This window comes from Oryx dammah, unplaced genomic scaffold (assembly GCF_014754425.2).
Source record: "Oryx dammah isolate SB20612 unplaced genomic scaffold, SCBI_Odam_1.1 HiC_scaffold_11, whole genome shotgun sequence".
In the NCBI taxonomy this organism is placed as follows: Eukaryota; Metazoa; Chordata; class Mammalia; order Artiodactyla; family Bovidae; genus Oryx; species Oryx dammah.
Window position 1 is genome coordinate 26,817,657 of NW_024070195.1, and position 26,705 is coordinate 26,844,361.

Below are 26,705 nucleotides of genomic sequence, written 5' to 3' on the forward strand. Positions count from 1 at the left end.
ATTCCTGACATTTTCGTCTTCAATGATCTTAAAAGTCTGTTGTTAAAATTCTGTTATAAAATGATCTTAAATTGGCTTGTTAACTTTTAGTCCCTATAGTTGCTCAATAAAAATTAATTGAATATAATAAATGAATGTATGTAGGTATAATTCCATAATCAAAGAATGGGGGGAAGAAAGAGGAAATTAAAGAATGGATCCCAAGATCCCTCAATCATTTTGATGACTGAAAAATAAGGTGTTTCATCTGTGTCAGCATTTAGATCCTGTGGAACTCATTTCTGAGTGTTAAATTTTGCACAGTCCCTTCCAATTTTGCAGCTGTGCCCCTGGGGTTCTGCTGTGCTGTCTCTTTTGTATTCGGTTGTCTGGAATGTGCTACAACCAACGGACATAGGTGTAACTGGGCATATGTGTCAGAACCTAAAAATTAGGAACGTCTCTTAGTGCCTGTGAAGGTCATTTCAGTCATTGGACAAATAGTAAGCTCATGTTCATTGTATTTTAAGTGGATGATATGTATAAAAATGTATCTTAGAAATATATTTTTATTCCAAAGTGATAATCAGGAGGCTACAACAGTGATGGGGTGGTGCGTGAGGTGCAGTTTGTGAGGGGTGTGTGTGTGTGTGGGTGTGCAGTTTGACACAATATTTTTTTTAAGCTATGCGTTACTGTGAATCAATAGGATTTTTCTTTTTAAAAAACTTTTAATTTTGAAATAATTTTAGACTTAGAAGTTGCATAAACAGAACCAAGAGTTCCTATGTGCCTTTTCCCCAGCTTCCCCCAATGGTACGTAACATAATCATTGCCATCGGGCAATGGCACAACCAGGAAATCGGTATTGGGACTATATTATTATGTAAACAAAAGCCTTTAGATTTGCAGGTGACCTAATCCCAGTGGCTGGACAACCAATCCAGAAAGCCTACATTATAGACATTGACCTTGAAATCTCTGGCCTAGCCTGGCAGGCAGGAAGAAATGGAGCTGATCCTTAATTAAGTCTCTGCAGTGATTTGTAGTTGTAAATTGTTCCTAGATCCAGAGACTAGGACCAAATGTTCTGCCCAGTGCATGGAATTCACCTTGGCTCCCAGGCAGCCATCTTTACAGTTCACTCACCTTCAACTCTGCCTGGTATAAGGATATTTCAAGTGAGATATTCCTTTTTAGTTTTCATAGCTGCAAGTGGTTCACTTACCTCACTGCCCAGGCTGCCACTGAGCTAAATTTGGGGCAGTTTCTGTGAGAAGCAAAATCTTAGCCTTGTGCCCTTCTTGCTAGTGAGGGCTCAGTGTGGTAGTCCTGTTTGAGTGGCCAAGGAACTCGAGGTGTTCCTTCGTATACTCCTTAGATAGGTCTTGCCAGGCTTTCCAGCAAAGATCGGTGGTGGCTCTTCCATGCATAACCTGTAGCATTGGGAGCACTTCATTTCCAGTCTGTCTCCCTTCCACACTCAGTGTCTTGAGTCTCTGACTCCTTTATGGGCATTTCTTGTTACCTGCCTAGAGGCTTCACCTTTCTCGTAGACTTAACCTAGTTTGACCTCAGGCTGGAAGGTTTTTGCTCTCCATCAGCTAGAGACTGTACACTCTGAGTGCTCCAGAATATCCCATCTGTATGTGGGCTTTGGACATTTCCTATGACCAGACCCCTATTTAGAATAGCCAATGGAAAACCCCTAAAGACCAGTCCTTTGGAAGCATCCATTTGATTTGAAGGGAATTTGTTCTGGTTTGTGAATCAATTTTGTAAGGAATTCTGTGTTTAAAGGCTGATTTCAGCTCTCTAGCTCTCTCCACTCAATAGCTAATGTATATTTAAGAGCTGCCCGAAGGGTTGACTCACTTTTTTTTTTTTTAGTGACTACAGATGCGCACCTCAAGGAGCTAGCATACTTGGGCAGTTAATTTCTCTCTGGAATTTCTCTTCCTTGAATGTCCATAATACATTGACTTCCGCAAAGAATTGATTTCCACACAAAATTCCTTGCTTGCCTTAAACCCTTCCCCACAAGCCGCTGGCTACCTGCATACATATGTGGTTTCTTCTCACGAATCATTTATAGCATACCCAATTGGAATGGAGAGTAAAAAGGGCTGGAAAGTAATGCCATCCGACTGCTTCTTTTATTTAAAAAAGTGAGCCTTATTGGCTAACAGAAGACCAAAGCTGCAAATATCCTGCCCAACTATAAAAGTACTTGGAAAGCATTCATCTATGATCACCCAGGTGCTCCAAAAATACTAATGACACCAGGGCAGATGATTTAACAAATCTATTCATTCTCTCAAAACACATGCCTGTTTAGCCAAGGCAATGAATAAGGATGAAGTCCTTGGAATATATTCTGGAAATACTTGAATCTTTCCCTTCCTGGTAGAGTCGTGGTAATGAATTAGCATCTCATCGGTAATGAAATAGAAGTGTACATTCAAGTTGAGACGGTCATTTCTAACCTCTTGTGAACCTTTCTTGTTGTTTGTATACTTTTGCAGAAAAGGTAGGTATTTCAGAAGCTCCCGTTATCTAACTCTCAGTTCTTATATACTTGTGGCCTTTCTATTGACTCATGGGCCAGTGGAGACACAGCCACTCTGCACTGGCTGTGTGGAAGGTGGAGCTTCGTATGTGCTTCTCTGAGGAAGTTTCCTGTTGTGTAACCATAACAGAATCAACAGTCACATTGCTTGCTGTGTTTCTTTGAGGGCGCTTTTATTTAGTGCTTCCACTGGGCACTTGGATCTATCAACTTAGGAACAGCGATTCTTCCAAAGCTGAGGATCATAAGTGCATGTCTTATTTTCCAGCTGAGGGAAGAATTGCGATAACTGATTCAATTGCTAATAAGTGTTCTTTGGGGGAGTGTCTAATGGAAGATTTGATGGTTTAAAAAGATATAAATAACCTCCCAGTAAAAACTGTCAAAATATTCTTGTTATAATTACCATGTTTTTATATTTAGGTTGGTCTTTCCATTAAAATTTGGAGATAGGATAGTGGAAAATGGGTATGGATCATTTCAAGAACACATACAGACTATTTTTTTTAACCATGCTAATATTAGCATGGGCTTCCCTGGTAGCTCAGATGGCAAAGAATTTGCCTGCAATGTGGGAGACCCAGGTTTGATCCCTGGGTCAGGAAGATCCCCTAGAGAAGAGAATGGTTACCCACTCTAGTATTCTTTACTGGGAGAACTCCATGGACAGAGGAGCGTAGCAGGCTATAGTCCATGGGGTTGTGAAGAATCAGATGCAACTGAGTGACTTTGAGCAAGAGAGTATTTGGGGCCATAACATTTGGGGCTATAAGATTCTTTGGTTGTGAGAGGCTGTCCTCTATAAACTAGCATTCTTGATTTCTATGCAATTAATGCTAGTAAAAGCCCTCTCTTTCTGAGTTGTGACAACAGAAACTGTCTCCAGAAATTTCCACATGCTCTCTGGGGAACAATATCATCCCAGCTGACAAACATAGCTCCAGACTCTACCCAGCCTCCCAAGATAATTGGGGTCTTAAAGATGGCCCAGGTCCCCTGAAGTCACGTTAGCATCTTTAATAGTGATTCAGCTTCATATTCAATGATATCCAAAAGTCACTTTTGGCGTGTGGAAAGATATGTGATTGGAATTTTAAGTGGCTTCAGGAAATGGAAGAAGTGCTCAGAATCCAAAAGAATGAAGTGCAGTAGAGAATGGGCGTCTGGTGCCCAAAGAAAAATGGTGTTCTGTGGCGGAGTGAAAGAGTCCTGGCTGGTGGGTTACAGATCCCCGGAGTGAGCGAGCCTTCAGCGTCCCCAGCGAATGAGAGGCTGATATTCAGGAAACAGCACCCATGATTATGTCAGTAAGCCATGGCCCACCTACCAGGTCTCAGCGGTGTTGTCTCCCTGCCAGGCCTCCTATCTCAGGGTCAGTTCTGGCCTTCACTCACAGTTTCCCAGAGGCCAGGAACCTCCAGGGGCTGGGGCACTGGTTTCTCCTTTCGCACACGCCAGGAGTTGAGTATTGTTGGTTTTAAAACATCCTATTTCAGGGCTCCCTTTCCCCCTGGCACACAAGGTGTAGAGCTGAGACTGGGCAGCTTGTTCTCTGGCTTTCCTTCTCTGGGTTCCCATGGGAGAGGACAGATGCCCACAAGTACATAGGATGTATCTAGCATCCTGATCTGTCGGCTGTTCATTCCTCCCACTAAAACAGAACAGCCCACAAGTAGCATTGACTATTGCCTGGGGTTAAGAGGTTGTAAAGTCAGTAGCTACAGGGATCAGCCTGATATCATAAAGAACTGAAGCAAGAAAGGTGGGGACTTCCCAGGTGTTCTTGTGGTAAAGAATCCACCTTCCAATGCAGGAGACATAAGAGACATGGGATCAATCCCTGGGTTGGGAAGATCCCTTGCAGGAGGGCATGGCAACCCACTTCAGTGTTCTTGCCTGGAGAATCCCATGGACAGAGGAGCCTGGCCAACTACAGCCCATAGGGTCTTAAAGGGCGTGACTGAGTGACTTAGCAGCAGGCATGGCAAAGTCATCCATTGTCCAAGACAGCAGGCTCTTCTTAGCTCCAGCTGATCTATGGCTATCCCACAGGAATGGGCTCAGAATTTTTTTTTTAAGTGTCTGTGTTTTTATCTCAAGTCTCCTGGTTTTAAAATGGTGCAATAAAATGCACATTTTTGTAAACATTGGATATAAACAAGCAAAGTACCTCTGTGTCTAGTATTACACTCTTTAGGGAGTTGGCTTTCTACTCTGTCTTAAAATATACTATATAATGATGGCTATTTGCAGGTATTTCATTGATTTATATAAAAATAAGCTCATTATATTGTTTGCTCAGAATTACAGCCTCAAACTCATATCATCAATTGGAGAATTTAGGTTTTATATGAGCATATCAGTTCAGTTCAGTTCAGTCGCTCAGTTGTGTCCGACTCTTTGTGACCCCATGAATTGCAGCACGCCAGGCCTCCCTGTCCATCACCAACTCCCAGAGTTCACTCAGACTCACATCCATTGAGTCAGTGATGCCATCCAGCCTTCTCATCCTCGGTCGTCCCCTTCTCCTGCACCCAATCCCTCCCAGCATCAGAGTCTTTTCCAATGAGTCAGCTCTTCGCATGAGGTGGCCAAAGTACTGGAGTTTCAGGTTTAGCATCATTCCTTCCAAAGAAATCCCAGGGCTGATCTCCTTCAGAATGGACTGGTTGGATCTCCTTGCAGTCCAAGGGACTCTCAACAGTCTTCTCCAACACCAGAGTTCAGAAGTATCAGTTCTTCAGTGCTCAGCCTTCTTCACAGTCCAACTCTCACATCCATACATGACCACAGGAAAAACCATAGCCTTGACTAGACAGGCCTTTGCTGGCAAAGTAATGTCTCTGCTTTTGAATATACTATCTAGGTTGGTCATAACTTTCCTTCCAAGGAGTAAGCATCTTTTAATTTCATGGCTGCAGTCACCATCTGCAGTGACTTTGGAGCCCCCCAAAATAAAGTCTGACACTGTTTCCCCTGTTTCCCCATTTCCCATGAAATGATGGGACTGGAGGCCATGATCTTTGTTTTCTGAATGTTGATATGAGCATATAAAAGGCATTAAATTATTTAGAAGGTAAATCTTATCAAGAATTATAGGTGATTGAAATGATTGAATGGCAACAAGAGTACCTTGAGGGGATTTGAGTTGTATTTGAACTCAGCTGCTATGTCTCAGAGCTAAGGCATGGCTAGTGCTATCAATGGTTTGTTCAGAGGATCAGAGAGAGGATCAGTCTTTGTGGAGACTTGGCTTTAGTGAGGCCTTTGCCCCCAAGTGTTTTTCACATAACAAAGAGGAGAGCTTGGATTAAGTGATGCAAGTAAGCTTGTCTCTGTGAAAATTTACAAGGATGTTTTAACATGAGATTTCAGCTATTGAGGTGGGAAAATTAAAGTCAAGTTGAACTGTCTGGAGAAAGAGGAATGAGGATATATTTGTTTTGATTTACAGTGTGTGTTTAATCTCTGCTCTACAGCAAAGTGACTCAGTTATACATCTTTATATTATTTTTCATATTCGTTTCCATTGCAGTTTATCACAGGATATTGAATACAGTCCCCTGTGCTATACAGTAGCACCTTGTTGTTTATTTATCTTATATATAATAGTTCAGTTCAGTTCAGTTCAGTTGCTCAGTCGTGTCTGACTCTTTGTGACCCCATGAATTGCAGCATGCCAGGCCTCCCTGTCCATCACCATCTCCCAGAGTTTACTCAGACTCACGTCCATCGAGTTAGTGATGCCATCCAGCCATCTCATCCTCGGTCGTCCCCTTCTCTTCCTGCCCCCAATCCCTCCCAGCATCAGAGTCTTTTCCAATGAGTCAGCTCTTCACATGAGGTGGCCAAAGTACTGGAGCTTCAGCTTTACCATCATTCCTTCCAAAGAAATCCCAGGGTTGATCTCCTTCAGAATGGACTGGTTGGATCTCCTTGCAGTCCAAGGGACTCTCAAGAGTCTTCTCCAACACCACAGTTCAAAAGCATCAATTCTTCAGCGCTCAGCCTTCTTCACAGTCCAACTCTCACATCCATACATGACCACTGGAAAAACCATAGCCTTGACTAGACAGGCCTTTGCTGGCAAAGTAATGTCTCTGCTTTTCAATATGCTATCTAGGTTGGTCATAACTTTCCTTCCAAGGAGTAAGCATCTTTTAATTTCATGGCTGCAGTCACCATCTGCAGTGACTTTGGAGCCCCCCAAAATAAAGTGTGACACTGTTTCCACTGTTTTCCCATCCATTTCCCATGAAGTGATGGGACCAGATGCCATGATTTTCATTTTCTGAATGTTGAGCTTTAAGCCAACTTTTTCACTCTCCTCTTTCACTTTCATCAAGAGGCTTTTTAGCTCCTCTTCACTTTCTGCCATAAGGGTGGTGTCATCTGCATATCTGAGGTGATTGATATTTCTCCTGGCAATCTTGATTCCAGCTTGTGTTTCTTCCAGTCCAGTGTTTCTCATGATGTACTCTGCATATAAGTTAAATAAGCAGGGTGACAATATACAGCCTTGATGTACTCCTTTTCCTATTTGGAACCAGTCTGTTGTTCCATGTCCAATTCCAACTGTTGCTTCCTGACCTGCATACAGATTTCTCAAGAGGCAGGTTAGGTAGTCTGGTATTCCCATCTCTTTCAGAATTTTCCACAGTTTATTGTGATTCACACAGTCAAAGGCTTTGGCATCATCAATAAAGCAGAAATAGATGTTTTTCTGGAACTCTCTTGCTTTTTCCATGATCCAGCAGATGTTGGCAATTTGATCTCTGGTTCCTCTGCCTTTTCTAAAACCAGCTTGAACATCAGGGAGTTCATGGTTCACGTATTGCTGAAGCCTGGCTTGGAGAATTTTGAGCATTACTTTACTAGCATGTGAGATGAGTGCAATTGTGCGGTAGTTTGAGCATTCTTTTGCATTGCCTTTCTTTGGGATTGGAATGAAAACTGACCTTTTGCAGTCCTGTGGCCACTGCTGAGTTTTCCAAATGTGCTGGCATATTGAGTGCAGCACTTTCACAGCATCATCTTTCAGGATTTGAAACAACTCCACTGGAATTCCATCACCTCCACTAGCTTTGTTTGTAGTGATGCTTTCTAAGGCCCACTTGACTTCACATTCCAAGATGTCTGGCTCTAGATTAGTGATCACATCATCATGATTATCTGGGTCATGAAGATCTTTTTTGTACAGTTATATAATATAAACTATATAATAAAACTATTATATAATAGTTTGCATCTGCTAATTCCAAACTTCCAATCTAGCCTCTCCCACCCGCTACCCCCTTGGCAACCAGAAGTCTGTTCTCTATGTCTATAAGTCTGTTTCTGTTTCAAAGATATATTCACTGGTGCTGTATTTGAGATTCCACATATAAGTGACACCGTATGGAGTTTGTCTTTCTTTCTGACCTACTTGGCTTAGTGTGATAATCTCTAGGTCCATCTATGTTGCCACAAATGACATGATTTCATGTCATTTCATTCAAAAGATCAATTCAAAAGATGAATCTTCAAAAAGATTTCATTCTTTTTACTGGCTGAGTGATATTCCATTATATATACACAAACCTACACACACACACACACCACAGCTTGTTTTTCAGAATGAATGTATGATCAAGGTATATCAATATGATTTGGTAGGAATTAAGTGAGAAAGCAGAATGAGCACATTTAAAAGTCTTTCCAGCAGCCTTATTGTAATGGACTAACTATGATTAAACTATAATTTCTGCAGGGAAACAGGGTGTTTGCTGCTGGTTATGGCTACTTTTTTCATCTTGTGACCAACAAAACATCCCAAGCTCCACTTCTCTCATTTACATGGAATAGTGCACATTCTTGTACAAGGTAACTTTGGGGAAGCTCATCTACACGTGTAAGGTTTATTGTTTAACTTTTTTTTTTTTTGTACAAGACTCATAGAGAAGGTTGAATAATGCTTGGCATCCATGTAAGATTTGATGATGTATCTGAGTGAGCATCTTCAGTCATAAGTTTGGTGGTGAAGGGAAGGGGAACAGAGAGAGAGGTCATTTGAGGTGGCATGGGACACAGGGCCCCTTTTGTGGCCAGAGAAGAACTTATTAGAGAGATGAATTAAATTCCCAAGAGACTGGGGGCACCTGGGAGGCCAGATTGCCTGAGCTCAGGAGCTGAGTGGGGAGATGAGGTTTGGAGAAGAGGCTCTTTGCCTGTGACTTGCACACTGTGAGATGAGAGTGACTAGTTCAAGGTCTTTGCTATTTAGAGGATACAGTCATCTGCTCAGAGCAAGGACTGGGAAACATGGTAGAAAGGTAAGGAAAAGGCGAGCTTCAGAGTCAGTCAGGACTTGATTCAGAGCTGGACTTTAAGTAACTTGCTTTTTTCCTAAAAAGTCAGACCTTTATTTGTAAAATAGGGACACATCTCTATTGAAAGTTTGATTTGAAAATTAGAGATGACTTATGTTATACACCTAAGAGAACAATCTGGAATATGGTAGGAACTCAGTAATTGATAGAAATAAGTCTATTAAGCAATTTATTATTAATATTATCATGTTTGACTGTGTTGTGTGGCTTGTGTGATCTTGTTTCCCTGACCAGGGATTGAATATACACCCTCAGCAGTGAAAGTGCAGAATACTAACCACTGGACCTCCAGGGAATTCCTCAATATAAATGATTCTGATAATAGTTACATTAATAATAGTGAGATAATATTGTAATGATGGGAACTTATAAGGAGACTGGAATGAGGATTAAGCACCATTGTTCAGCCATGTTGAAGTGCTGGCTGAGCTAGGATCAGTACATGTGCCATGAAATTATTATTAAGATGACAAGGTTTTTTTTTAATCTAGCAGCTTTCAGCAACCCTGGGATATGAAGGGAGAAGGTATCAAAAAATGCCACAATGCTAGGCCATTTCAGGGAGAAGCACAAAACTTGCACGGGTTATAAGCTCTGGTATATGGCTTCCTCAGCAAAGGGGTGGATCTAGAAGAGGCTGATGGAAGAGTGGGGCTCTGTAGGGCTAGTCAGGGGTGTCCAGGTTCCTAGGAAAGAGCTGATAGAATTTACAGGGGCTGATAGAATGGAATAGCATCATGGCAACCTGCACCTTGTTGAGATCCAGGCGCAGGTCACAGAGGGTGACAGAAAGAAAGGCCGAGGGATGGGCAGTGACCATCAGAGAGAAGGTCTCCTCTTCAGTCTCACTTATTCCCTTATTCAGTATCTTCAGTTTTATATTTTCCAATGAGTGAGACATATGGAATGCAGAAATCAGCCGAATTTCACTCTTTATCTTTCTCCCCAGGTCTGGTCTCTTTGTATACCCTAAGTTTCAGCCACCTTGGGATAATAGCACTGGCTCCACCCTGTTCCAGAATTTCACAGTTTGGGGAAGTGCAGGTGGTGCCCAGGTATGTTTCTTTAATTTTTTAAAGTTAGAAATGTCATTTATTTTCTTGTGGTGACTTATTCTGCATCTCTACTTAAAGGGTGATGATTTGTTTCTGGGGGAGGATTGCTATATTATCACAGCTTTAAGGAGCCAATAGCATCATAGATGTGTGTGTCAAATAGTTGTTGAATGAACAGATTCCTAATCAGTAAGCCAAGGTTTGTCCATTGCCTCTGTGGTGACTTTTCAGAAGCTCTAATAGGGAACAACAGAATCGTAGAGATTGCAACCAAGAAGAATCAAAGGAGGTCATCTATTCTTCCCCTCACGTGCTTATTTGGGGAAAAAGTTAAGGCTCAGAAAGTAAAGGGATTTGCCAAGGGTCACACCGTTTGTTAGTAGCAAAATCAGGTGCAGAATCCAGACTGCAAAAGTTGTGTGTTTGATACCTAACATCCTCTTTCAGTTGTAAGAAAAAGTGCTGTTCATCAATGAAACACAAAAATTCCAGGTCAAAGTGGCATTCTCACTTTTACCAATGGGCCATATTTTATATTCTTTGAAAGGAAAATGTCCATGTTACTCATTTACTTTTCTTTATTGCAGTGACTTCTTATAAGAAAGCTTTGTATGCTCACTATTACCAATACCATGTAAAAATTATCCAGGGTCTCTATTTGGTGTTACACAGAGAAAATTACATACATTTGGTCTCTGCCATGGAGAAATATGGAGCCTAAGATACAAAGATGAAGACATACATCTACAGGACATTCAGAAAATAGAATAAAACATATAATTAAGTCACAGTAAGAAAGTTAGGTATTTATTTCACATATTCACTGATTCAACATAAGGAAAATGATCATAGATAAGGGGGAAGTTTCAAAATACAAAATTGGGGTAGCTAACAGGAAGAATCCCAGTTGTACTAAATATTTTGTTTTCATTAAATTTGATAAAGTACTTTGTTTCTCATTAGCACAGTGAATATAGTGGGGACAAATCCCTCTTATGCAGAGAAACAATTTGTGCCTTCCAGAGGGTATGATGCCTGTAATGAAGTAAAACCTGTTGTCAGATTAGTTCAAGTCATAGCTATATTGTTTACATAAACCTCTGTATCTTCAAAGATCTATCATTCTATAAAAGGTAATGTAGAGTGCATGTAGAGTGGGAAATGCAAGCTATTCAGTTCTTGAAAATTCAAGCACAAAAACTGATTGACAAGTAAAAGCACTAAATTATGGTAAATCAAGGTTACCGTGGCCTTAATTAATAGGAAACTCCCACTTGAAGATACGAATGTAAGCATGGCCCTATTTAATAAACAAAGGGGTGACTGTGTAAGTTTAACTGGCAGTCCTGACCTCCACCCTGATTTTCAAAATGGTTGAACTGAGAGCTGGGAGAAGTAAGAGTCTTGCTGAAGATCACTTAATTAGCTAATATCAATGCCAGGTAAAAACTTAGGCCTCTGTTCCCCAAGCTAGTGTGATTCTTTCAGCTCTAACAAGCGTGTTTGGTTAATCCTTGATCCTTGTTTGGAGCCACTAACCTAAGCTGTATACACATAGAATGTATTTTGAGTCTATAGTCATGCTGAATTACTTATTTCTTATTTGCAAGTTTTTGACAATCTTAGTTAATAATACTGAGGTAAATATTAAGTACTGGAGTTCCTGGATGTTTTGTTTTTCTCCATTAATTTTGTGTGATTTGACAGTTGCAAGCTTATTTTAAATACATGAAGAATTCACATTGACCTTTATAATGCATCAATTGTTGGGAAGAGAAATGAAAAGTGCAGAGGGGATGTTACCAAAGGGGGCTAGTTAATGCTGACCTCACGGCAACTTTGGGATGCCTACACAGATACTGATGGACAAAAGCTGCTTAAATATGATGCAGCACACTCATTTATACTTAATCAATAATTAAAGAAGCAACAGGAAAGCTGCAGGAAAAGCCGAGCCTCAGACCTTTGACATAACATATATTGTTGTTTCTATAGATTTTTAGAAGTAGCAATCTTCACCTGAAAAACTTCCAGGTTTATGCATGCAGAGATTTTGGAATTGATGTCTTGGAAAGTGATGCAAATACATCAATTACTGACAGCTTACTACTTGGTCATTTTGCCCACAGGGTAAGTGCCGTCATGTGATTCTTTTAAGTTGTTCATCAAAACAGAATCATATGTTCTGGGTCCTTTGATGATTCAGGATATGTAATTTTAATAGAATTCTTTAGCAAATCTTGTGTTTAGTTGGTCAAAGTTAGAGGATTCTTTGATTTGTAGCAGTGGTCAAGCACACATAAGATTTCCCTGTGTTGTATTCATATAAATCACAAAAGCCCTGAGTGGCACATAGAACTCTTATCTGGTTGCAATTTAGGGTTTTTATCCACACCAATTAAAAAGTCTAATAATTTTATGTTCATTTACTCTAACCTCACAAAGTTTATGAAATAGTGTGAGTCCATTTCGTCTTTCTGGACTGTGGTTTGCCAAGTTTCAACATCAACATTTTGTTCATAGGGTTCTTAATCTATTTAGGGCCCCCTCCCATAAAAAAATGGTGATATAAATTTGTGTTGTTTGCTATAGTTTACTAGAGTTTCTTAAGTGATTCCCTAATACTTACCTCAGTGTGTATGTCTACATGATAAACTTCAAACTATGGATGACTTCCCCACCACTGCATGGCCAGGGGACAAGAATGTAGCTGAGCTGAGGACTTCTTGGATAAGAAGTACTAGTTCTCAAGGGAAATCCATGGCTGCCATCGGTTTCGGACCTATAATGAGTCCCTATGTTCTTTTTCTTGAAGGAGTAACATGCATATTAGTGTCACAGTTCAGAATAATCATAGATGGAAGAGACCTAGAGTACTTCTGGGGACCAAGGGAAGAGTGTTCTCTTTAGCTCATTCCTGAATGCTTTGACCAAATGACATTTAAATGATAAGTTTTTACTTTGGTGCTTCCTTTGATGATTCATAACCACAGATACCAATCTTGAGTTAAAAAAATCACTTTCTTATTAAGGCACATTTTCCTACATTTAATTCTCCAGCTTCCTTCCTTCTTTCTCTTCCGAACCCTCATTTTTAGGAGGGAAATACCTGCCAATTTTTCCTTTTCTCTGAAAAGATTACCGCCTTGAGAGATGATTCTTCTTTTCAAGTTCCTAAGTTTTTGAGAGAGGATGAGACCCAGATTTAGATTCTGTGATACGGGTTGACCTAAGGCCCATAAATTTCTCAGAAACAACCTTAGAGAAGATGCTAAGAACAAAACGCCCATCAAGCTGAAGAACTAAGTGTCCTAGCAAATTAATGTCACAACATCTTAATTGATGCTAAATAGACATCATAATTAGTGGGAGAGTGACATAAATTAAGATTCAGATTATGACAAAAGGGTGCTTTTCATAACAAAATATAATCTCACCCCTGGGGTATAATTCACCAGCGATGCAATACAGCTGAGAACTTCTCAGTCTCCTAACAAGTAAGTGCAGGACCAAAGTCCTTGGATGGAAAATGTTAAACAGTTTCTTATAGGCATGATCTAGATCTTATTTAAGCATCTGAATCTTAAAGCCATGCAATTTTATTGTATATATGTATGACATTATCACGGATACACAATGGAATATTAGTCAGCTAGTAAAAATGAAACTGGACCATTTGTAGACCATATATACCCTATCACGTGTAAAGTAGATCGCTAGTGGGAAGCTGCTGTATATACAGGGAGCTCAGCTCAATGTTCTGTGGCGACCTAGAAGGGTGGGATTGGGGTGAGGTAGAAAGGAGATCCAAGAGGGAGGAATATATGTATACATATAAGTGATTCAATTCATTGTATGCAGAAACTAACACAATATTATATAGCAACTATATCCCAATAAAACATAAATAAAGCATGTAATATTAGAGGTAAATATTACCTAAGAGTTGATCCAGTTAGAACTCCTGACTTTACATGTACAGAAATGGAGGCTTTGAGAAGCCATATGAGAACCAAAGATCATGCCCAGTATTGTGGAGCTTGGACTACCTGGATATCACGTCTGGTCCAATACTCATTTAATTACATATGGGAAAATGGCCTTGGCAAAAAGTATCTATTAGTGCTTACTCCAATATTCTCTGAAGTGTTTTCCATGGAAGGCTAGATCCAAGAGAGGGTCTAAGAAAAGGAAGATTCTTAGGTTAATTACATATAGGATATACTAGGCACAGTGGTAAAAAGTCTGTCTGCCAATGTAGGGGACACAGGAGATACAGGCTTGATCCCAGGATTGGGAAGATCCCCTGGAGTAGGAAATGGCAACCCTCTCCAGTATTCTTGCCTGGAGAATTCCATGGACAGAGGAGCCTGGCAGGCTACAGTCTGAAAGGTCCAAAAGAGTCAGAAAAGACTCAGTGACTGAGCGTACACACACATACACATGATGTTTACCATCCCTCCCGTCCTCTGAAATTCACATTGCGTATTAACCTATAAAAGTCTTTGCAAAGTTCTAGGGTTAAAAGAAAACGAAAAATCTATGAATCTTTATTTAGCACACTATTGCTCAGATTTATCTGGGAACCACTTTATTGCTGTATAAAACTGTATTAGGTTTTTTTTTTTTTTTTTTTGGATGCCAACCTCTCTTTGGTTGTAGAAATCTGACTTTAGCCTCTTTCTTTCAAATCTGCCATTTCTTTAGGAATTAAAAATTTCAGACACTTTGGCTTAATCATTCTTAGACCTTCCACCTGCATGTAATTGGTGACACACAGTGATCAGTGAGTCATGTTCTAAAACAAACACTAATTTCTGGAAGAATTTTTTATTAGAAAGGATTTTTTCCCATTAGACATATTTGTTTATGTTGGAACTCTCATACCCAACATTACCTTGGTATTGAGATGAGTAGAATAATTTTCAGTGAGAATGGCTTTATTATGCAAGAAAAAGAGATGTGCAAACAATCATTATACATCCAAGTTTGGTCATTGTGGTTTGTTTATTCTGCTATACTAGCCTTGCTTTTAATTAGCACCCCCTTCCACAGTCTCTAAGATGTCCTGATTTGGATGTAAATTATGATCACCCCACTTTTGGAAGTATCTGTAGGATGGTTGCCTTTTGGTTGTTATTGTAATTCATTCAAGCAAATGATACTACTTAAAAAAAAAATCTTATTCAGGAAAATGCTGTTGAGGTTGCTTCATTCTATTTCTCTCAGGGTTACTTTTCATTTTCACTTGTGGATTTGTCTTCCTCAATTTAGAACTTTCATCATTTTGTTTCTCTAAATTCCATCCTAGGTCTCCTTCTTCTCTACATATCCTTGCTCTCCTTGGGAGAAATCTCATTTTCTCTAGTGGTTTCAATTACCATCCACATGCTGATGTCTCCCATATATTTGCATTTATTTCTACCATTTTATCTTGTGCTTTCAGTTTGAAATTCAGTATCTATGTTTTTTTTCCTACTTTTCAAACTTGATTTGTCTTGCATTGAATAATATCTTTTAAAATATCTACTCATTTGAAAGTTATTCATTCTGTTAAAATCGTATAGGTTCTTGGACTTAAATTTGTGACATGCCTGCTCATCTTCACAAAGTTTTAATTACATTGGCATTGTTAAACTTCACCTGAACCATGCAAGGACCTTAAACTTCTTTAACTTCTTCACCCTCTCATCTCGTACATTACTTTTCTCTAGTATTTGTTCTTCTTTTTAAAACAGATGTCTCATGGAAATATGACATTTATGTGGAAAAGTGCACAAATCACAAGGGAAGAGCTCTATGAATTTTTGTAAAGCAAAATCACATGCATACCACCCAGATCTAGAAATAGAACATCATCAGTTCCTCTAAAAATCCTTAATGTCTGCTTCCAGTTAATCCCAACCCCTACCCCCAGCCAAAGGAGAACCATTATTCAGACTTCTCAAGTATAGGTTAATTTTAAATCTGTTTTTGAACTTTATGTAAATGGAATCATACATCGTGCAACTCTAATGTGCCTGGCTTCTTTGGCATATTATTATATCTGTGAGATTCATCCATGTTTTTATATGTTTCAATAATTTATTCTTCCAACTGTTATGTCATTGTTGTTGTTCAGTCAATAAGTCATGTCCAACTGTTTGCAACCCCATGGACTGCAGCACACCGGGCTTCCCTGTCCTTACCATCTCCCAGAATTTGCTCAAACTCATGTCCATTGAGTCAGTGATGCCATCCAACCATCTTGTTATCTATCATCCCCTTCTCCTCCTGTCTTCAATCTTTCCCAGAATCAGGGTCTTTTCCAATAAGTCGTCTTGTCGCATCAGGTGGCCAAAGTATTGGAGCTTCAGCTTCAACATCAGTTCTTCCAATGAATATTCAGGATTGATTTCATTTAGGATTGACTGGTTTGATCTCCTTGAAGTCCAAGGGACTCTCAAGAGTCTTCTCCAGCACCTCAATTCGAAAGCATCAATTCTTCCGTTTTATGGACTGTATTATAGTTTTTAAAGCCATGTTGCTCTTGCTGGACATTTGCCTGTTTCCAGTTTAGGGTTATTACAGAGAAAGATGTTATAAACAATCTTCAGTATGCATCTTGGTGTTCACAAGCATGCGTATCTGTTGAGTATATGCCAGATTTTAAAACTGCTGGCTCACAGGCTGGCCCTTTAGCTTTAGTGGATGATGCCAAACCCCACACAATCCCAAGTGCTTAACTTGTACCATCAGTTTGCAAAACGTGTTTCAGAGCTAGGTCTTGGAATTTCTCTTGACCAACATTGTGTAGAATTTCTTCATGTCTCTGTAGTATTCTTGTTCCTAATTCCCCCATCTTCCTCTTTTCTGATTTAACTCTCATTGTTTTAGCCTATGGTAACTTTTTAAACTGATGGTCTATGAAAGGTGAAGATTTTGACCTAAAAATGGAGACCCCATTCTTGGAAGGTTGTTACTATAGATCACTAGGTTGGCGTTCACTTTGCCTTGATGCTTTGGAGTTAATGCTCATTGTCTTCTATCTTCTAGTCCTGAAGTTAAAGAGTTTTTAGATACTCATGGAAGCCATATATAAGATGGATAAACAACAAGGTCCTTCTGTGTAGCACAGCGAACTGTATTCAGTATCCTGTGATAAACCATAATGGAAAGTAATTTTAAAAGGGATGTGTATGTAACTAGAGGACTTCCCCAGTGGCTCAACGGTAAAGAATCTGCCTGCAATGCAGGAGATTTGGTTTGACCCCTGGGTCAGGAAGATCCCCCGGAGAAAGAAATGGAAACCTACTCCAATATTTTTGCTGGGTAAATCCCATAGACAGAGGAGCCTAGTGGGCTACAGTCCATGGGATCGCAAAATGGTCAGACATGACTTAGTGGCTAAACAACACAAATGTATATAGCTGAGTGCCTTTGCCAAAAAAACACACAGAAAACCCAGTTTATAGATACTCTAATTCTAAGTCTTTTATATGTAACCTCTAAGGTCTTCCTCTTTGGGGATTTTTGGGATCTCGTCCTTGTCCCTGGTATGTGTAATTCCAATATGATGTAACTTTGCTATGGCTTTTTCTTCTGACCACTCTGCTAGGCAATGGGCAGGACTTTTCAGTCTGGAAAGTCATATCCTTTCCTTCTGGGAAATTTTCTTTACTTATTTCTTTGATAATTATCTCCCCTATATTTTCTGTTTTATTTAAACTCTTATTATTTTGATATTAGCTTTCCTGAATTACTTTTCTAATCTTCTTAATTTCTCTCTGATTTCCCATTGCCTTTTTATCCTACTTTCTTAGATTTTTTTCTATTTAATTTATTAATTCTACTCTCCTATTATTATTTTTTTTTCTAAAAAATTCCTTTTTGGGCTTCTTCTTTCACGAACATGATACTCTTATTTCGCTGATGTTATTAAGTTTCCTTTCTGATTTCTATACTGGCATTGTCTCCACTGGGTTTCTTTTCTTCTGTTTCTTTTCATCACTGTCTTCCAGGTGGAGACTCTTGACAGTTTCTAGTGATCCTCAAACATACATATATGTTGGGCAATGGAACAGTGAAGCACTAACAGCTTGATTAGATGGAGTTTGTTGAAGAGGTTTTACAGAAAATCCTGGAAGCAGGTTTTTTTTTGTTTTTTAGACTTTTTAATATTTATTTTTTATATTGACATATAGTAAAATGGACTTTTTGATGTACAGTTCTGTAAATTTTTAACATATGAGTAGATTTATGTAACTACCACTAAGATATGGAACAGTTGCATCAGCCTGGAAAGACCCTCCCTTTGGCTCCATCTCTGTAGCTACATCTTCTTTTCATATCCCCTTGGAGGTCACTAATCTATTCCCTGTCACTGTAGCTTTTTCTTTTCAACAATCATATGAATGGGATAACATAGTATGTAACCTTTTAAGACTGGCTTCTTTCACTGGAAGATACCTTTGGTATTTATCTAACTTGCTGCAAGAAACAGTATTTTATTCCTTGTTATTGTGGGAGACAGTATTCCACTATATGGATGTACCACAGTTTATTCATTTGTTGAAGGACATTTGAACTGTTTCCAGATTTGGTGATTGATTACAAATAAAATTGTCTTAACCATCTGTTTAGGGCTTTTGTATGAGCCTAAGTTTTCATTTCTCTAAGGTAAATGCTTAGGAATTGAATTGTTAGGTCAGTGATGTGTGCATGCGTGCTAAGTCGCTTCAGTCGTGTCTGACTCTTGGAGACCCCATGGACTGTAACCTGCCAGGCTCTTTTGTCCATGAAATTCTCCATGCAAGAGTACTGGAGTGGGTTGTCATGCCTTCCTTCAGGGGATCTTCCTGACCCAGGGATAAAGCCTGTGTCTCTTATGGCTCCTGCATTGGCAGGCAGGATCTTTACCACTAGCACCACTTGGGAAGCCCCTAGGTCAATAATAAGATTATGTTAACTTTGTTAAAAAGTACCAAACAATTTTTCCACAGTAAAATGGACTTTTTGATGTACAGTTCTGTAAATTTTTAACATATGAGTAGATTTACGTAACTACCACTAAGATATGGAACAGTTGCATCAGCCTGAAAAGACCCTCCCTTTGGCTCCATCTCTGTAGCTACATCTTCTTTTCATATCCCCTTGGAGGTCACTAATCTATTCCCTGTCACTGTAGCTTTTTCTTTTCAACAATCATATGAATGGGAACCTGAGGATTCCTCTCCAGTGCTGACATGGATCTTGGGGTACTTCTGGAGGCTCCACAGGGGAGTCAGTCCTCGTCTTGAGTGGGGACATGCACGTCTGCTTTCCTCCCGAGCTGGAGCAGCAGTGGCAGGCTTCCCGTCGCCTTGATACAGGGATCTGTGGCTTTCCTGACCCAGGGATAAAGCCTGTGTCTCTTATGGCTCCTGCATTGGCAGGCAGGATCTTTACCACTCGCACCACTTGGGAAGCCCCTAAGTCAATAATAAGATTATGTTAACTTTGTTAAAAAGTACCAAGCAATTTTTCCACAGTGTTTGTAACATTTTGCATTCCCACCAGCAGTGTATGAAAATTTCAATTATTTTTTTTCTTCATCGGCGTTTGGTATTGTCACTAATTTTTATTTAACCCTCTAATAGGTTTGTAGGATATTGCATTGTGATCCTTTGTGATATATATGTGCTTTGCAAATATTTTCTCTTAGTCTGTAGCTTGTCTTTTTACTCACTTAATTGCTTTTATTCATGTATTAACATTGTATTTCATTTGGCCAGTTCTCTTATTTTTCTTTCCTTATCCCCCTTCCAAATCACAGGGAAACCTGTGTATGTCAGCTGGGATCAAATCTCCCAGAAGGTGGGAACTGAGAGTTTCTAACACAACCTTTGTGAATTTTGATCTCACTCACTGTGTGGCCATCAGGACCTGTTCAGGCTGCTCCCAAGGACAGGGTAAGTTGTTTGAGAAGATAAGACAAATAATAAAACTAGTAAATAAGTCCAGTACGCACATAAATGTGATAAATAGTGGCAAAGCCATTGGGATTCATTATTTCTTTTACTTACAAGATTTCTTTAAGAGGAACTAAAGATCTTCTTGATGAAGGTGAAAGAGGAGAGTGAAAAAACTGGTTTAAAATTCAACATTCAAAAAACTAAAATCATGGCATCTGGTCCCATTACTTCATGGCAAAAGAAGGGGAAAAAAATGGAAGCAGTGACAGATTTTATTTTCTTGGACTCCAAAATCACTGTGGATGGTGACTGCAGCCATGAAATTAAAAGAAGGAAGGAAAGCTATGGCAAACCTAAACAGCGTTTTAAAAAGCAGAAACATCAACATTACTTTGCTGACAAAAGTGTGTATAGTCAAAGCTATGGTTTTTCCAATAGTCATGTGCAGATATGAGAGTTGTACCATAAAGAAGGCTGAGCACCAAAGAATTGATGCTTTCAAAGGACTCTTGAGAGTCCTTTGGACAGCAGGGAGATCAAACTAGTCAATCCTAAAGGAAATCAACCCTAAATATTCATTGGAAGGACTAATGCTGAAGCTCCAATATTTTGGCCACCTGATGTGAAGAGCTGATTCATTGAAAAAGACCCTGATGCTGGGAAAGACTGAAAGCAAGAGGAGAAGGGGGCGGCAGAGGACGAGATGGTTAAATAGCGTCACTGAATCAATGGACATGAATTTGCGCAAACTCTGGGAGATAGTAAATGATAGGGAAGCCTGGTGTGCTGCAGTCCATGGAGTCTCAGAGTTGGACATGACTTAGTGACTGAACAACAACATAAGATTTCATCAGTAGAAACTGCTGCTCAAATCTCCTAAAAGAAATTCTAGAGGAGGCCAGGTGCTCCCAATATGGTTCTTGCAGCTCCCTGGCCTTTCCCTACCTGGTGCCTGTCATACTCTGTTATGATAATTCCATGTCTCTTCTGGATTCTGAACTTCACAAATGCAGGGACCACAGCTCTCTCTCATATTGAAGTATAGTTGATTTACAATATTGTATTAGTTTCTGTACAACATAGTGATTCAACATTTTTATGGATTACACTCCATTTAAAGTTCTTAAAAATATTGACTATATTCCCTGTGCTGTACAATATTTCCTTGTAGCTAATTTTCTTTGTACATGGTAGTTTGTACGTCTTGAGCCGCTCCCTTATTGTGCCCTACCCATGTACCTCTCCCCACTGGTAGCCACTAGTTTATTGTCTATATCTGATCACATCTCTTTTGCTCAGAGTTTTATCATTAGTAACCAGTAGCCTGGTGCCCAGTAGGTTCACTGATTAAATCAATGAATGGAGTTGGATGGATATACATATGGATATGAACTAATATACATGCAAGCTTTCCTGAAAGAGCTAGAGTTCAGGAAGCTTATGTTTTCAACAGCCCAAGGCTTTTTGTATGCACAGAGAGACCATAAGAATTCTTGTTCACTTGTTAACCACATCTCAGAGGTGGTGAGAAATACCTTGGAGAACTCATGGGCTAAGGCGAAAGAAACTAGAGAGCAATCTAGTTGATTTGATCATTGTAAACAGACAAACCAAGTGGTTCAAGTAAATATGCTCTTGTGGTTTGAATTGCCAATTTAGATAATTGTTTGTTTTTTTAATTAAATGAATAATCAGTAAGTCTCCACTTTGCTTTTTATCCCCTCTATAGACAGAGCCAAAAATTGTTTTTATTTGGGTGGCATCTGAGTTTAAGATTGTAGAAATAATAATAGGAATAAAAAATGCCTTAAGACAATCACTTCAAATATTAATTCCTCAGTTAGTAGCTTCACTGTCTCTTATCATTCATAAGACACTGAAAAGGAGCAAGCTACTCCTTATGAGCTCTAATTTCTTCTCCCTGGATGTCCTTGGCTAAGCCATCTCTTTCATTTGTTTAAAAACTATTTAGTCCAGATTCTGTTTAAGGACCTGAGTGGTACAGAAATGAAAAGTACATAGTTCTTGTCTTCCAGGAGCTTTCCATCTAGGCACAAAAATAAATGTCTGAGCTAATGAATGTAATAGTATGATGAATCCAATACTTGAGGACTGAGCAAGGTCAATGAGGGGAACAGCAAGGAAGGGTGTCAGGTAGGACTTCATCATAGATTGCCTTGAGCAGGATTTAGAGAGGTGAAGAGAAGTTTGCAAGAAGGAAGAGGCAGAGAAAAGTTTTTACATGTTAGGAATAGCCTATGCAAAAAAAAATTCAAAGAGCAAGTTATGATTGGGAAGTTGCAAAGAAATGCAATATAGCTGAATTATAGAACTGCTTGTGGTAGTAGATAAACAAGAAGTTGCTTCCCTGGTGGCTCAGATGGTAAAGAATCTGCCTACAATGGAGGAGACCTGGGTTTGATCCTGGGGTTGGAAAGATCCTCTGGAGAAGAGAATGGCTACCTAATCCAGTATTCTTTCCTTGAGATGACAGAGGACAGAGGAGCCTGGTGGACTATAGCCTATGGGGTCAAAGAGTTGGATACAACTGAGTGACTAGCACAGACACACACAGAAGTTTCTGAGATGGAACTGTAGCATCGTGAATGAATGACAGTTGAGTGCACAGACTCTACTGGGATGAGAATGAAAGCATTAGGGCCTCTTTTTGTTTATCTCTTATTTTACATTTTTCCTTTTTTATGTATTTTATAAGATACAGCAATATGGTAGCATATATACTAAGAGATGTGTCCTGAGTTTTTAAACTTTAATGACAGGGGGCTGAGTGTTAGAAGAGTAGCCCGAGAGCTGATACCTATAAAATGTGTTATTATTTGTCCGTGTGATTGATTGAATATGGCTTTTGAGGGCAAATGTTTTAAACATAACTCTCATAAGGAGTGGGGTTAGATTTGCCTTGGAAGAACTAGAGCAGAGGGATGGAAAGACTAGCCCTCAGCACCTTTCGCATTTAGTAATTAGTAATGCTCGGTGTCACTCCCAGTAGACCCCCAGTTCTCACCCTTGGCATTTGGGGCTGGATAACTGTTTGTTGTGGGGGCTCCCCCATGCATTGTAGAGTGCTGGGTAGTATCCTTGCCTCTTCCCACCAGATGCCCATAACACTGCTGTCCACTCAGTTGTGACAGCCAAAAATGCTTGCAGATGGTACCAAATGTCCCCTGCAGGGCAAACCACCCCTGGTTGGGCATCACTGCTTGAGAATATAGGCTGCGTGAGGATAGTGCCCCTACTATTGGACAAATAAGCGAGCAAATTTTTAAACTGTATAAATATGCAATTTTAAAATACTGAAAATAACTCAGTGACTTCAGTTGCCATTTGTGATCCCGTTCTTTTGTGCCTTTGGGTCACAGTCTTTCTTCCAACTTACAGGTGGGTTTACTGTGAAGACCAACCAGTTGAAGTTTGTGAACTCTCCGAACTTGGTAGCATTTCCATCTCCTCATGCAGCCATTTTGGAAGACTTGGATGGGTCTCTGTCTGGAAAAAATAGAAGTCACGTTCTTGCTTCTATGGAAACACTTCCAGCTTCCTGTGTGGTCAAAGCCAGCTTCAGCCAGCTTGTCCATGGCAGTGTCTGTGAGGAAACTGTTCTCTTTCATCGGATGTCTATTGGTTTGTAAGTTGAATTAACTTTACATTTTGGCTTGTCAATGGACATGTATATATTATTCAGGTTGTTGATATTTATAGAAGAGAAATTGTTTTCCATATTCTGTTTGGTGTATTCAGTTCTACAGAAGTGATATGGGATAATTTTGACAGCTCTCAATCATAAGTTTATGGTGGTTTTAGGCTGATTTAAATGACAGCTTATTTTCAATAACAGTGGACCACATCTCATAGCCCTTACCAATTATTGGCATTTTGAGTTAATAATTTCCTCTCAAAAAGAGACTTGCAACCAACAAAAAATTGAAAGTATTTAAATTAAGAGGAGTATTAATAAATTCCAATAATGTCCATTCTCATTTATATGCACCTCCTCTCCCTGAGCTCTTTTTAAGTGTTTGCTATGCTCCAGGGAAGCATTGCTGATGCTCCCTATTACTTGTGAAGTTGCTTCACACCAGTTCATTTTCTTTGTTAATTTTGTGAACTATTGGATTTGTACAATACATATCCTATTTAGTGTTGGAGCAAGAACTCCTTGTTTATGCTACTCAGACTACCATTAAGTCAGGAGCTAGGCTGTTTATAATGCATAATAAGATTGCTTCTGCCCCCTTTAATTTCCAGGTAATGATTGCTGAGTGACTAGGGTTCTATCTTTTACCCATTTCAAATGCATTGTATATAATTAGCCAGACTCCTTTCTCTCCTTTGTTTTAAGTGTCCTAACTTCATGAATATTAAGTCAGGTGCTTCAGCCAGATCATGCCAGCATCTTATTTAAACAGGGAAACTCCACAGAGAGGGAGTCAGTATGGTCAGGTTTGCACTAAGTCTGTATTCTGAATGCATATGCCATCTGTATCTTGACATTCTATTTTAGAGACCTTAGTAATACCCTGCTAGCATGGAATTGTCTGAAAACATTCCACTTTTGCTTTTCAAGCTGTTTATTATTCTATCTAATGTTAATGGACCCAATCCCAGTGAGTAATAGTATGGAGCAATATGTTTTCATTTCTAATCATTTTGATTATACAGATCATGCCTTTCATTCTTAGGGATGCATCCTGATTTTTATTATTTTTGTGATTTTAACAAAGATGTTTTTAATGAGCATTTTGAGGTTTACAAAAGTGAGCCATTTATTTCTTATATGCATGTATTTTTTTAAATGAAAAAATAGATTTGTATAGTTAAAAAGAACATTATGTGCTTGTATAACACTGATTTCTCTGGGTTCTTGATACTCCTTTTCTATGAGTTGAAAACCTACTGGGAGACTGTCTCTGAAGGTGGCATTTAGCGGTGTGGCATTAGAAGCCTCTGCAGTTGTAATCCTTCTGAGCATCTCCATCTGTTCTTGGAGGTCTTCAGGACAGGACACCTAGGTGCTTGCTTCGGCAGCAAGTCATGATCCCAGCACTCAAGGACTGACAAGGTCTAAAAGAGAATAATCCTGATACTCTATTCTGAGTAGATTCAGAAGATCCCTACCAGGGTGAAACACTTGCCTTGGTTTGTTTGGAATTGTCTTGGTTTTAAAATAAAAAAATGTCATATCCCAGAAACCCCTTCAGTCTCGAGAAGACCAAGATGGTTGGTCACCCTATTCCCTAGGCTTCTATTTAAACATTTTCAGGTTGATTCACAGATCATTGATTGTGATTCACAATCAATCACAATCAATCAGTTCACAATCAATCAATTCATAATCACAGATCGTTGATTCCAGAGCATTTGTGGACAAATGCTCAATGACTCCAAGCCCAAGGGAGGCTCAGCACACTCCCAGTTATGAGTCTCTTAGCCCTGTGTCCTCATCTCTAGGGCGAGATGGTTAGGTTGGATGGTCTCTAAGGCCTTGCTAGTCAGAGTGCATCGGTGTGACCTGGGACTAGATGCAGGGAATCTCAAACTCACCTTAGACGTCCTGCGTCAGGACCCCTGGGGGATTTATACTGAAGTTTTAGAAGCACTGCCCTCAGGTCTTTCTAACTTGATCTTTCCAGATTCTATCCCCAGTTATTTGTGTTCAGTGACTTGATCTCTGTCCCAGAGCATTACAACCTCATTAGGAACATGTCAGAGCTAATGAGCAATTTGAATTCCACGTAGATACAAACTTTGTGGCATTTCACGGAGAAAGGATTAATTTGCTCTGCTATTTTCCCTGGAGCGTGCACCCTAAGAGTTGATTTGCAAAGCTCTCACAGTCCCCATCTTTTAGGGTTGCTTGCTGATGGGGATCAGATGTGGCACATGGACCCTGCCCTCTTTCCTTTCAACATTTAGCCCCCTCCTGCCTCCTCAGCCCAGGTGCTTAGTAGGGCGTGAGGTCTGCACAGCTGCCTAAACGGGGCACCCCTGCCCCCTAACTAACAACAGAGTACTTGGGGTGTGATCTCTTCCTCGGAGGCTCCTCCTGGCCCATGTTCACTATAGGTTCTGTGTTTGACATTGACAACCTTCCCTCACTACCTTTTCCAAGAGTGATGGGTGCCCATATTTGTGGCACTTCTGGTTTCGTAGCTTCCTCTGACTTCATCCTCACAATTGTGTTGACCAAGGCATAAAAATGTTTAAAGTTGGCAATAATAATTAATACTTTGTTGAAGAAAAATTTCCTACCCTCTACAAGGCAGAGTCTATGTTTTGTGAAAAATAATGACATGTTTAGTCTGGGTGAGTTCTCTCTCACTCACAAGTTCTAAAACGTGCTTTCTTAAGGCTTCACTGGTGTTCATGATAGCATTTCTTTCCTGACTTCTATTTCTACCAGTCTCTTTCTCTCAACCCCATCCTTCCTGATAAGACCAGGAAGTGGTAGCTCTACCAGTATAAGTCAGGACCTCGTTTCATAAAAATGTCATCACCGTTTGCTCCAGAGGCCTCATCATGGCAAAATGGCTCACACAGTCCCTGGGTTTATTGATCCTAAATTTCTTCTGCGTAGAGATGCTTACCTGGGACAAGGATCATGTCACCAGTAGGGTATTGGGTGCTCCTTCTAGGCCTCCTTTGTAAGCTTTTCTTCCTGACCCTTCAATGCTAGTGTTCCTTAAGATTCTTCGAGAAGCTTTCAAGTTATGCACTTCCCAAATGATCTAGACTGTTTCATAGCCTCAGTTAACATTCACTGATGCTGCTTTATGGAAGTCCA

The 26,705-nt window shown here is 39.7% G+C and overlaps 1 protein-coding gene across 1 annotated transcript in view; it reads left to right on the forward strand.

Annotated features, from left to right (window-relative positions):
• Positions 1 to 26,705, forward strand: part of PKHD1 (PKHD1 ciliary IPT domain containing fibrocystin/polyductin) — a 452,170-nt gene that overhangs the window by 192,051 nt on the left and 233,414 nt on the right. The window contains exons 43-47 of the mRNA XM_040249475.1: positions 8,298 to 8,410; positions 9,866 to 9,971; positions 11,967 to 12,101; positions 19,765 to 19,900; positions 23,303 to 23,549. Coding sequence (XP_040105409.1) covers positions 8,298 to 8,410; positions 9,866 to 9,971; positions 11,967 to 12,101; positions 19,765 to 19,900; positions 23,303 to 23,549 — 737 coding nt within the window. The remainder of the gene's footprint in view (positions 1 to 8,297; positions 8,411 to 9,865; positions 9,972 to 11,966; positions 12,102 to 19,764; positions 19,901 to 23,302; positions 23,550 to 26,705) is intronic.